Below are 13758 nucleotides of genomic sequence, written 5' to 3' on the forward strand. Positions count from 1 at the left end.
AATAAATAAAGTAGAGCAACCTATAAAATGATCATAATTAAATGCTAGGGAAAGTTATTTTTTAATTTTAGAAACTGTCGTAAAATTAGCTCATAAAAATATGATCGCGCGTGTTAGCTCATTCATTTGTTAGCTTTAAACTCATTGTGAGACTACCTAATGGGGCAAGTGCTTGAATACTCGATTTTGGGATTATCATATGGTTGTAGCATAGTGCGTAAAAATATATATGCACATTTAGCATTTGCTAGTGCAAGCAAACTTTGGACGGCGATTTTTGTCTAAAGTTTGGCTTGAGAGTCTCAAACGTCAAATTAAATTAAATTCGACTTGAAATATAGTTGCAATTATTGAGAAAGTGTGTTTAAATTTCGAAGTCGATTTTTGTTATAAATTTGAAGTGAGTTTAATAGCCTAAGAAGATTGTTTACAAAAGTTGAAGTGAGTACATTATTTCACTTACTTGTTTGACCGGCACTACTAACAAAAAAAAAAAAGTCTCCAATAATTGCCAATACTCATAAATTGACATGTCATGTGCCAAATTCATAAATTTAATGACCAAAATTATGGTTATTTTTTTGACAGGTTTAATCTTTTATCATATCAAATATTTTATAACGGATTAGTAGAATTCGTTCGATAAATATTTTGGCACAAATCTATCACAAGTATTTATAACGAAATTATTATTTCGTTACAAAATTTTTTAAGACAAGCAAATATGTGACGGGCTCAAGAATTTATCACAAATTCGTCACAAAACTAATTTTGTGAAGGAATTGTGACAGATTCTTCCATCACAATTTTTTTTTCCTTGTAATTAATAAAGCGAACAAATTTTAATTTTATCGCTTATCTATCTTTTTAAGAAATAAATAAGCAACAAAATTTTCAATGCTTCCTTCTCAATTACTAATCCATATAACTATCCTAAAATTTCGAACACTTAAAGTTTAAATCTTTACTCCCCTCTTATAAGAATCATGTTTTTATAAATAAGATCAACAGTATAATTGGTTCTTGTACTATATCAGTGTAATTTAACTTGATAGTAAGTTAATTGTCATTTTTCCACTTACTTTTAATCCTTAGCATACAAAGTTACCTATAATTATCTTATAATCAGAGTTGAATCCACAATTTGAAGTGTATGAATTTCTACAACGATTTTAAATTAATATATAAGTGATCTTATTTGACCAAAAGCTATTGATTCACGTGAATTCACAATGAAATCTTAAAATTCATCCCGACTTATAATAATGATCTGATAATGTGAATAGTGTTTATAATAATAAATATTTTACAAGTAAATTTTAAAACAGACCTTACCGCTACTTTGTCTAGATAATATTCCCTCTGTTCATATTTTTACTTGTCAAATATTTTCTAATTTGATTTTATATTTTACTTGTCAATTTTGACAAATCAAGAAATGATAATTTTTTTCTTTCTATTATACACTAAATTTATTGACATTGAGTTAATGTCTTTAAAAAATATAATAAGTAAATATGTTTAAAAATCTATCAATTAATAGGAATAAATTGATAAACTTACTATATTAATCATTATTTTTTTTAATAAGTATGTCAAGTCAAAATTTAATAGATAAAAAGCAACGTAGGGAGTAACTATTTACACATTGCTTAGAAATTAGTCAATGTCCATGACTTGTTTATAAAGAAAAAAGAAAAATAATTTTGTATTGACTTAAATATCGGCTTACGTTGGGAACGGTCAGTTATATTGACTTTTCCTTTTTCAGATTAAAAAAGACAAAATAAGATTAAGAAATCTATCTGTTCCATCAAGAGTAATTAATCATATGTTTAACAAGATCCACAAATTAGGCTTATTTTATTATTACTACGGTCTTTCTTAATATAAAATTATTGTAGGGATTAATACACAAAATAACTTATTCGATAAGTAATTGCATAAAAATTTGACACACGCAGTTTTGTGTGATAGCTTATCCTTTTTGATAAAAATTTATTTGATATTCAATATTTGCATTAAGAATGCTTGCAGAGGTTATTTTAATTAAATACATCTAAGGGTAAAATCTTCATTACTTTATTGATACTACAACAACGTCAATAACAATATACTTAGTAAATTTTTATAAGTAAAGTCCGGACATGATAATTAGATATATGCATACTTTACTTTTGTTCTTATGAGATAAAGATAGATTGTATTCGATTTATTTTTAGCTGAAAAAAATCTTTTTTTTTCTTCGCAAAAATTGATTTTTTTTTAAAAAGCAAGACTATAAAACTAAGATGAAAATATTGAATAAAAAAATATTGACCGTAAAAATTCAAAAAGATAACCAAAGTGAAAGAAGAAACAGTAGTAATAAAATCAACAACAACAACAACAATCTAGTGAAATCCCACAACGTGGGGTCTGGGGAGGGTAAAGTGTAAGCAGACCTTACTCCTATCAAGGTAGGACGACTGTTTCCGAGAGACCCTCGGCTCAAAAGAAGTATAAAAAGAGGTCAGATAAGAGTAGTAATAAAATCAAAGCATAAGATAATATAAGCACAATAACAACAACAACTTGTCCAGTGGAATCCCACAAATGAGGCTTCGGAAAGGTACAATATACGCAGACCTTACCATTACGTCGTAGAAGTAAAGAGACTGTTTCTAAAAGACCCTCGAAAACATGCAAATGCTCCCGACTAGAACCCCTCTCTACCATTTTATGTATAAATAAACCACTCTACTATCTACTAATTGTGTACTCTAATCCTTACTTATTCCATTACTTCATTGATAAATAGGTAAATCATCTCTAAAAGATACTCCAATTTGAAAGGAAAAGAACAATTTGAATTTTGAACATCAATTACATGAGTTAAATGTTTGAATGGCATCATGATCACAACCATTCAATTGAATATTATTCTTTATTTGAATGGCATCATGATCACAACCATTCAATTGGATATTATTCTTTATTTCTCTCTGACAATATGTGAAAATAAAAATCATTTAGCTTGTAATTAAATATTGTCCTATATATATTACTTAGAAGTTGCAGGAAATTAATTATTTAATCAACATTTTGACCATGTGATAAAATTGGATCAATTAAATGTACGTCTATCATCCAATTTTGTCAAATATGAAAAAAGTCAAGTGGAGTAAGGGATGATAGCCTTATACTTTTTCAATGAAAAAATATTTTACTTTCATTTTTCTTTTTTCTTTTTTTTTTTCTCTTCAAAATGTAAGATAATAACTCCACTTCTAAACGACGTTTCTAATCATAATATTCTCTCGTTCCCATTTACACAACTTGACTTTACCCTATTAAAATTTTAAAAATAAGATAACTCATTTGAAATATCATAATTATGTTGTGTATATAAGTTAAATATTATTTTGATATATATAGAATATAGTTAATAATACTCTAGTAATATGTATTTCTCTTTACCATTATCTATAATCTTAAATATTTTTAGCGAATTTTCGATTTTATAGCTAGTTATGGCTACGTATTGATTGGTTTGGTTTTAAAATTTGGGCTTATCGATTTATAGACATGCTGAACTGGTATAGAATCATTAAGATATCGGCTTATCGATTATAAGTTTATCGATTATTGATCATTATCGGTTTAACTATTAAGATTTGACACAAAACGAAAAAATCATTAAAAATCACTTAGAAATAAGGTGACTAAATCAAAAGAACTATGTACATGAGTTGAAAGATTACATCTTTCTCAAAAACAAATACTGACACTTTGTACGAGAACAGAAAGCATGAGACAATCAGAATTAAAAGAATGAAATTAAACCTAATGCAAGGACTTTATATGATTGGTATAAATATAATTTTATTAATTTACTATCAGGTTATGAATTAACTCGTTAAAAATTGATAATCAAATATTAAAAAAATTAAAATCCTTAACAAAATAACTAAATTAGTAATCTATTACCAACAAGTCAATAAATTTTTCAATTTGAATTATTGATTACTATACGATAAGTAGGATATGAATATTACAAATACGTGTTAAACAAGACACGTGATCATTTAGTGTGGGAATATGACCTTTTCAATTATATTCCAAGAAAGCAGCGTACGTACAAATTATCAAAATTATAGTACTTAATTGTGCACTTATTTTAAATTCATTAGAAAATAATTAGTAAATTAAGAGCGTTATTTCACAGTAATTCTACATGCCCGCCACGTGTCAGCCATGCGGTTCATTGCTGACTCCCAAAGTCGTACGGCCCCTACAATTTTTTTCTTTTATTCAAATCAATCCCAATTTATGTCAAACTATTAGATCTCCATATAGATTTTTTTTTTAAAAATAAATTTTAAAATATTAAATTAATTTAATTCAATTTAGTTTCAAAGATTAGTCATTAGGTAATAACACTTTCGGTCCTTAATTTATTGGTGAATTCTAATTTATTTATCATTCAACGAATTAAAATGTGTTTTTAATCTCTCTATAGGGGAAATATGTTATATTTAGATTATTTTTTAGAAGTATATTACTCTAAAACTTGAAATAATAATATAAGCTTATCATAATACCGGTGTAATTAAACAGTGAAACAACCAGCAATGATTATAGTGAAGTAGTAAATACTCTTTCATACGAAGTCGCTATTCTTTACTTTTAATATGATGAATTCAAATTTAGTCGAATTTTAATATTGGTACATGTACGGAATCCACAATTATTATATGAGAAACTTTTTTACCCGTATTATTGAAATGTACGGCTTGCTATTTTCTCTCTTTCTGTATATATCCTTTCTCAATATCTCCATAAAATATTTCACAAAGCTTTCAATTGATACAATTGAACTCTTCTTCATTCAAAATTCAAAAAAATCATACCTTAATATAATCAACAATTTGAAATATATACTTGAGCTGAAGACGATCGAATCGATGGCGCGGCGAATAGGGATGAGAGAAATTTGTTGTTCTCCAAAAGGTTCATCAAAGTCTGATACTCCTAATTCTCCATCAACTTCATTATTTTCTTCCCCATCACGTTTCTCGTTTTCGCCATCTCGTCCGAGTTTTTCCGCTTCAGTTATGAATCGGTCACTCGAGATGGCGGAACCGATGATCATGAAATGGGATCCTAACACCACTACCTTCGCCAAAGTCACTTCTCTTTTCTACGAAAACAGAAGAGAAGCCAAGGATTTCATCAAGTGTGTGTATAATTTACAGAAAGCGATGCACTTTCATTCCATGGAAAATTCAAAATCCGATAAACTTGTTCGTGCTCAATCACTGATGCAAGTTGCAGTTAAGAGACTCCAGAAGGAGTTTTACCAGATTCTATCAATGAATAGAGCTTATTTAGATCCGGAATCGATAACTACAGTCTCTTCTCGAACTTCAACTCGTTCGAGTTTGTCTGAGTTTGAAGATGAAGAAGATGATGATCGTATTGTTGCAGTTGCTGGTGAGTCGATTTCAGAAGTAGAGGATGTATCGAATGTTGCCATGGCGGATTTAAAATTGATTGCAGAGTGCATGATTTCATCTGGTTACGCGAAAGAGTGTGTGAAGATTTACAACGTTATACGTAAATCGATCATCGATGAAGCTATTTATAAACTCGGTGTTGAGAAATTGAGTTCTTCGCAAGTTCATAAAATGGATTGGGAAGTTTTGGAACTGAAAATTAAGGATTGGCTTCGAGCAGTAGATGTAGCCGTGAAAATATTGTTCAACGGAGAGAGAATTCTCTGCGATCACGTTTTTTTGTCCAATGATTCAATAAGAGAATCGTGTTTTACTGAAATTTCAAAAGATGGATCCATGATTCTGTTTACCTTCCCGGAAATTGTGGCGAAAAACTGTAAAAAATCGCCGGAAAAAGTTTTCCGTCTGCTCGATATGTACACCGCCATCGTTGAACACTGGCCGGAAATTGAAGCTATATTTTCTTCCGATTCAGAATCCATTACCCGATCTCAAGTTTTAACATCACACGATAAGCTCGGCGAGTCTATAAGGACGGGTTTAACTGAATTTGAGACAGTTCTACAGAAGGAATCGTCAAAAACACCGATCGCCGGCGGTGGAATCCACTATCTCACCATCGATGTAATGGATTACATCACTCTACTTGCCGATTACAGTAGCGTACTCTCTGATATCCTCGCCGAATCTCCTCCTCCGGCCAAAGGTTCGTTGCCGGAATCATACTTTGGTATAGCTGATTCCCATGAGTCTCCGGCACCAGCTATCTCACTCCGATTCGCTTGGCTGATTCTCATTCTCCTCTGCAAACTTGACGGAAAAGCAAAGCACTACAAGGACAGTTCCTTCGCGTATCTCTTCTTAGCCAACAATCTCCGGTACATCTCCATAAAAGTACGTTCATCGAATCTCAAATACTTGTTAGGCGAAAATTGGTTATCAAAACACGAGGTAAAGGTCAAGAAATTCGCATCGAATTACGAACGGTTAGGATGGAGCCACGTCATTGAATCCCTCCCCTCTCAAGAGCCGCCATCAATGGCTTCACAACAAGTGAAGGAGATTTTCAAGAGATTCAATTCATCATTCGAACAAGCTTACCAGAAGCATTCCATGTGCGTTGTCACTGATAGTAATCTCCGCGATGATTTAAAAATATCCATCGCGGAGAAAATACTACCAGCTTACAGAGAGTTTTACGATAAACATAAGAATACGATAGTAAGAGAAAGACATTCAGCTCATGTGGTTAAATTTTCTCCAGAGAATGTAGAAAATCAGTTGTCCGATTTATTTTTTGGACCGATTAATTTAGAAAGTTGTTTATCATTTGAGTTTTCTCCATTGCGATTGCGATAATTAAGGAAAACATTTTTTTTTGTTTTTTCATGCTATGATCTTGTATATTATGTTGTAGAATTAATACATGAAGATCATGTTAATACAGATGAATAGATTGAACAACATTTGTTGATGTGTTCAGAATAGAATAAAGTGTTGTTTAAATTACAAGATTACAAATTATAATTGAAAAATAAAATAAAGAAAATAAATTCACTTGCGCGGATATCTCGCTCTCTATCTCTTTAAGGAGATTCAAGTCCACTCTTATCACAAAATGTAACTCAACAAACTCTGGATAAGAGTTGAGTTTAAAGCTCTACAAATAACAAACTTGCCATCATTATGATTTAGTACACCATTATGATTTAGTACACCACTTATTAGTGATAATTAGGTTAAAAATACATAATAGAATGAATAATCTTACATAACTAAAGATGATAATGAAAGACATTTTTATGCACTAAAGAGAGAATTATAACATATGTCACTTATGCAAATTAATATCACTCAATATTAATATTAAAATGCTAAAACTAACATAAAGCAATGATATAAGTAATTAATTTCATGAATGAAGAGCGGATCTAGCATGAAAAGTACAGTTCGATAAAATCAGAAACCGAGTCAATTAAATTTTTTAAAATACAAATATAGAATTCGATTCAAATAATTTATTAGGTTTTGTGATTTTGTCAAACCCCTAGCTATATATTACCGTGGCTCCGCCCTGGTTGAAACTCAATATATAATAAACATCAAAATTCATAAACTTTATTCTATTCAAAATTCATAAACTTTATTCTATCTAGAAGTGATGATGCTGTTTTGAATTAATATCTTATGTTTGTTATGGTCATATATAAAGAAAAGGAGCTACAGAAGATACAGTTTTTTGTTGATCATATTATTGGAGAGGCAAATCTTACTAATATTTTTATATATTTAGAAACAATGTATTTAACTTATACTAGGTGTAGTATTTAAGTGAAGAATACTAGTTTTGTAACACCAGTTGGTGAGAATTAATTTTCTTTATCCACAACCTAGTAATTATTTCTAGAAGATGCAAGGATTTTTTTTTTCTATGTAAACTCTACTCGTCTTTTAAGGTGAAAAAATCTTGTATTTTTAAATACTCATAATGATGTATTTTTACGCTAAGGGTTAGGGTTTAGAAGAAACACAAACTAACGGACTAACATGCTTATTAGTATAACTTATGCGTGGATCCAACCCAATAGTTATTTTCACACTGGGGATAATTACTTTGCGCGCAATGGATAATCGATTCATTTTGCTTACTAGAAGGATATATATAATTCTCTTTACAAAGAGAATTTTTTTTTTATTATGGAATGATACTTTCTGATAAAATAACTATTAGTAATTTCTTTAATATTACATAATATAATTTTTTTAACAAAGAAATTTCAATAAAATCCCATTTCTCTAAGCTAGCTCCGCCCCATGCATCCATCTGTCAATGCCCACAAGGTGCACAAATGTCTAACTTTTTTTTTTCTTTCTATTTTCCTTCTTGGAAAATTTCTACAAGTTATAGAAAAATTCGTGGAAAATTTATGACAAACAATGACATATGTTTAAATTCATGAATTAAGATTACGTGATGATATGAAAGTAGAGTACTGTTTGCATGAATTCACATTAACTACATAGTTCTTCATCATTTGAATTTTAATTTCTTCGTCACGAATGAAAATAATAAAATTCCAAAGGAAAAGTGAAAATTATCCATAATCAGACGACCCCTTCATGAATTTTTGAGATTACGTGATATGAAAGAAGAGTGTTTGTATGAATTCACATTAAATATAAGTTGATATTATTTATATATACAAAGAGAAGTTATCATATTATTATAAGTTTGGGTTGACCTAAAAGGCATTAGCGGTCACATAATTTTATTTGTGGGATCTTTAATTTGAGACAAAAAAGTCTTTAAGAAGGATCTTTTTTTTTTCTATCTTTAACAAATGTCTTAGCATCCAATCACCATCAACCACAAGATTCAAAGCTCAAATTTTCCTAATCTGGTTAGTTAAAAGTTAAAACAGATCTTACCTGACCAAAAAAAAAAAAAAAACAGAACATCTTACCTTGTTGGTTAGTTTTCCTTTCTCACTGTTTCGACCTCTATGATATTCATTTTAATTTGTATAATTATAAATTCAAATATAATACTAGTTAAGAATTAATTTGATAGTTTTTCACATATATATTATGCTTGTGTTATAAAAATATTGTGTTCAAACAAACCCAAATGCCATATCCACCTACTTGGATCAGGACGGAGCTAGGGAAATAGGGAAACACAAGGGGATCAAAATTATAAATTTTATATATATATATATATATATATATATATATATATATATATATATATATATATATATATATATATATATATATAATGATGAATTTTATTTTTATTCTTTTCACGAGTTCACTTTTTTATATTTTGAATTTACCTAATGAAAATTATGAATCCGCCACAATCATGATTTCTTTAGTTTATTTTGTATAACAATAACACTATTACTAGTTGAATAATTAAGCAAGAATGTCCATATTGATACTTAAAACTAAACTTAATTCTTGCCCACATCAAGAAGGTCAATATAAATTTGAAATTAGTCATATTAATGATAGCAACTATACATTAACAAAGTAAACAAAATAATTCAATATAGATATGACAAAATCCTAGCCACAATTTTGATAATTTAAACCGGCAAGTAAAACAAAGAGATCGATATTTATTTTTTCATGAATATATTATATTTGAGTCTAAAAAAAAAGGGACCAACCTAATTATGGTAATTAGAGGACATATTTGATCGTTCACTTCTAATGTGACACGTTTCCTCCCAATTTATAATTTTTACAATAAGTATATGCATTGCTCGTATAATTAATTAAAAAAAGGGTTCTTTTCAGCTCGTTCAATATTTCATTTTGATCAACCAGTTACTGATAGAAACTTGAAAGTGTTACACCTCACTTAGAGTCAATTTCAGCAATCACAAGCAATGTTAGATGTTCTTTTTTTCTCTGATTAAATTTTAGTTGGTAGAGAACTTTATGTTCTTTTTTTCTCTGATTAAATTTTAGTTGGTAGAGAACTTAGGTACCCAAATACTGGTACGAAATAACAAATATTTGATAAAGTAGTAATGCACACAAACTAGTTAAGAGTTAGGCGCCTCATTTGTTTTCATTAAGATTTAGATGCTTGAATCTGAATGCACATCTAAATGATTAAGATGTTGTCTCAAGAATTGAACACTGAACGATTAAGACTCTTTATTTTCAACAACTGAATATACAAAATTTATTTATATGTACATAATAAAAATATAATTCAAATAAAAATTAATTAAATATTACAAAATAATAAAATAAAAATTATTATTTGATTAAAAAAAATAAAACACGTATGTTTGCTAGTAATTGGATGGAAATAGTTTGTAATGGTGGTGGTGGTGATGGTAATAGTTGTTGTTAGTTGCTAGTAATGATGATGATAGTGTGAGGGTGGAGGTGGTTGGTGTTGTGGTGACTGTCATAATGGTGGTGATTGGTAGTAGTATTGGTGGTTGTAATGGTAAAGTTGATTGATGTTAGTAGTTGGTGGTAGTGACTGAAAAATGTGTGATGATTGATGATGTGCATGTTTGTGGTAGTTGACGGTTGTGCTAGTTATTATGATAAGGGTGGTTGACAGTAAAGATTACCATAATGGTGGAAATGGTAGTAGTGGTGGAGGTGGCGGCGGCGGCGACGATGATGCTGATTGAAGAATGTATAGTGGTAGTTGGCGGTGGTGCTAGTTATGATGGCAGAGTATATATGTTGATAGTAAGAATTGACTGTAGTGTGGAGGTGGCGACAACTACAAAGACGATGGTGATGGCGACAATGTATATAATTATAATGATGAATGAGATAAATGTGGTAGCAAGTAGCAACTGACAGTAGTGATTAGAAATGGTGGTGGTTGTGATGACATAGGTAGTTGGTGGTAGACGGTAATGGTGGTTGACAATAGTGATGATAGAGGTGGTTAGTGATGGTGATGACAGAGGTGAATAGTGGTGGTGGCTGATGATTCTAAATAGAGTGATGATCAATATTATCAATACAAGAATACCTCTTAATGATATTAAGATTTTATTCTTGATCGTAATGATTAAAACCTATTCAGACCAATTAAGTGCTTCAAATCTTAATGAAAATAAATGCACTTAATGGTCTGATATCTAAATAAAACCTTAGAGATGAAGATAAAATTTTAAATTGATGAGTTATGAATATAATTATACAAAAAGACACCTTATTGGATTTTAAATATAAATATAAAATTAGACCTAAAATTATTTGATTCCCTTGAACCCGCCTGTTAGTATCGTTATATTAAAAGAAAGAGAGAGAGTACTCCTTCTTGATAGGAATTGACATATTACAAGTCAGTCAACCAATAAATGTACTCAATTAATTTCAATTAGTAATACCTAAACGACTTGGACATTTTATTAACTAATATATGTACTCAATTAGTTTCAATTAGTAATACCTAAACAACTTGGACATTTTATTAACTAATAAATGTACTCAATTAATTTCAATTTATACCTAAACGACTTGGAGATTTTATTGAGAAAATTTGGTAATTTGGTAACTTCTAGATCTCTGGTTTGAATTATGTATTCCAAAAAGTTGTTGGTTAAGATTCACTCTCCACAATTCACACACAATTCTGTAATAGATCACTTTTTCGAACTTCGAAAAATGGAAAAAATAATATGTTGAAAACACTGCTTAGCTCCAAAAATAACTTCTTCAAAGCATGAATTCAAATTTAATTGAATTATAATACGAATGTCAAACATGAACGGAAAACTAAAAGAGAAAAATCACTTTTTTTCTAAGTTAAAAATGTGAAATAAATTATTACGTACTAGATATTTAAACTTAATCATACAAATAATTATTCAATCGTACATAATATCTATTGGGCAAAACTCAGCTAAAAATGTGACATTTTAAGGAAGGGATACGTGACATGTAGGGGTGTTCATGATTCGGTTTGGATCGGTTATTGATTAAAATCATAACCAAACCAATTTAATCGGTTTTTAAATGTCTAAAATCATAACCAAATCAAGTAAAATAATAACCACCGGTTTGGTTATTGTCGGTTTGGTTCGGTTATTCGATTTATGACTAACCGGGACAATTCAAATATTCTCTCTCTACATTCTTCAAATTTCTTATGAAGCTCTTTTTTCCTCACGACCCACAAGGGCGAACTTTGCTGCATATTGAGGGAAAGACATGCTGATGGCAAATCAGGTGGACCAAACTTGCAACGCAGTTTAGATTTAAAAGAACAAGTCAAACAGAGGTTCCAAAATACAAACAACTTTGTCCACTAAAATGAAAAAATTACATATTTAAACTAAACTAATTAGAGAATTCATAATATAATTAAAAATTGGGCTTGGATTGTTGGACTTGGACATATGCTGCTTAGTGCTTACGACTTATTAGAATTTAGAGTTGGGCTTGAATTGTTGGACTTAGATATATTCTTTTAAGACACGGGCCTTAAAAATAAGTAGATCAAAATTAAATTAATAATTAAAAGGTATAAAATATCTTTAATTATTTATGAAAAGCTAATATTATACATATAAATAATTATAAATTTTATGTATATAATTATCGATTTGGTTCGATTATTTATTCGGTTATTTTTTACTATAACCATAACCAACCCAAATATTATCGGTTTTTCAAATTTAAAAATCAAACCAAACCAAACCAAATCAAATATCGAATATTTTATTCGATTTGATTAAATTTTTGGTTTGATTTTGATTTTAACTAAAACTGTGAGCAGCCCTAGTGACATGTACAAAGAGACAAATTAAAGAGAAGAAAAGCATAAACAATGTTGTACGGATCACACTAAGTCCATGCCTCCTAAAAGCAAGATAATTACAGATAAATATCTCTTTACAATTCATACCCCCCAAAGCATGAGATTCGCGACCAAGATACCATCACAGTATCAATATACTGACATGGTATCATTGGGGTTGTTTCAGTCTTTAATGATACTATCACAGAATATCTATATACTGTCATGGTATCATTGATATCTACTTCAATCCTTCAACTACATCTCCATGAAACCATCATATATGTAACGATCCATTAGGTCGTTTTAAATACTAGGCTCTTTTATTTCATAAAAGACTCACTCTGTAAATTTTTAATGGGTATTTGGACTATTCGATAACTATGGTTGATTAGTTGAGAGGTGCTTTTAGATAATTAATTTTATTGGTGGGCTAAATTGATAATTTGGTTAATATGTTATACCACTTGTTCTATATTATTAATAAGTTAGTGTGATTTCACTTTTATTTATGTATTGGTACATAATTAATTGCCCTAATTTTTAAAAGAAAATAAATGGCGAAACCCATCGGTGGCCCCTCAAAGTTGGCACCAACTTTCACGTAGACACTTCAACTAAGATTTGTTCATTTTAGACACCTCAAGTAAGGTTTTGATGTGTCATTTTGATACTTTTTTTTACAATCACCCAAATATCTAAAGTGTGTGTAATACACTTGCCGCTGATGTGTCAAAGTGACCAATTAAATGAAGTTAATGACCACTTTTTTCTAATCAAAAGTCATTATTTTAAAATTATTTTTGATATATCTGTCACGTTTCTTCATTTAATTGGTCACTTTGACACATCAGCGTCAAGTGTATTACACACACTTTAGATATTTGGGTGATTGTAAAAAAGGTGTCAAAATGACACATCAGAACCTTACTTGAGGTGTCTAAAATGAATAAAGCTTAGTTGAGGTGT

At 29.7% G+C, this 13758-nt stretch overlaps 1 protein-coding gene across 1 annotated transcript; it reads left to right on the forward strand.

Moving 5' to 3' along the window:
- The first annotated feature begins 4805 nt into the window (after positions 1–4805).
- LOC129881975 (exocyst complex component EXO70H1-like) lies at positions 4806–6857 on the forward strand. Its single transcript, XM_055956084.1, has one exon. It carries the CDS (start codon positions 4947–4949, stop codon positions 6855–6857), a length of 1911 nt encoding a protein of 636 aa, XP_055812059.1. The 5' UTR covers positions 4806–4946.
- Positions 6858–13758: the final 6901 nt, after the last annotated feature.

Source organism: Solanum dulcamara, chromosome 3, assembly GCF_947179165.1.
Source record: "Solanum dulcamara chromosome 3, daSolDulc1.2, whole genome shotgun sequence".
Lineage (NCBI taxonomy): Eukaryota > Viridiplantae > Streptophyta > Magnoliopsida > Solanales > Solanaceae > Solanum > Solanum dulcamara.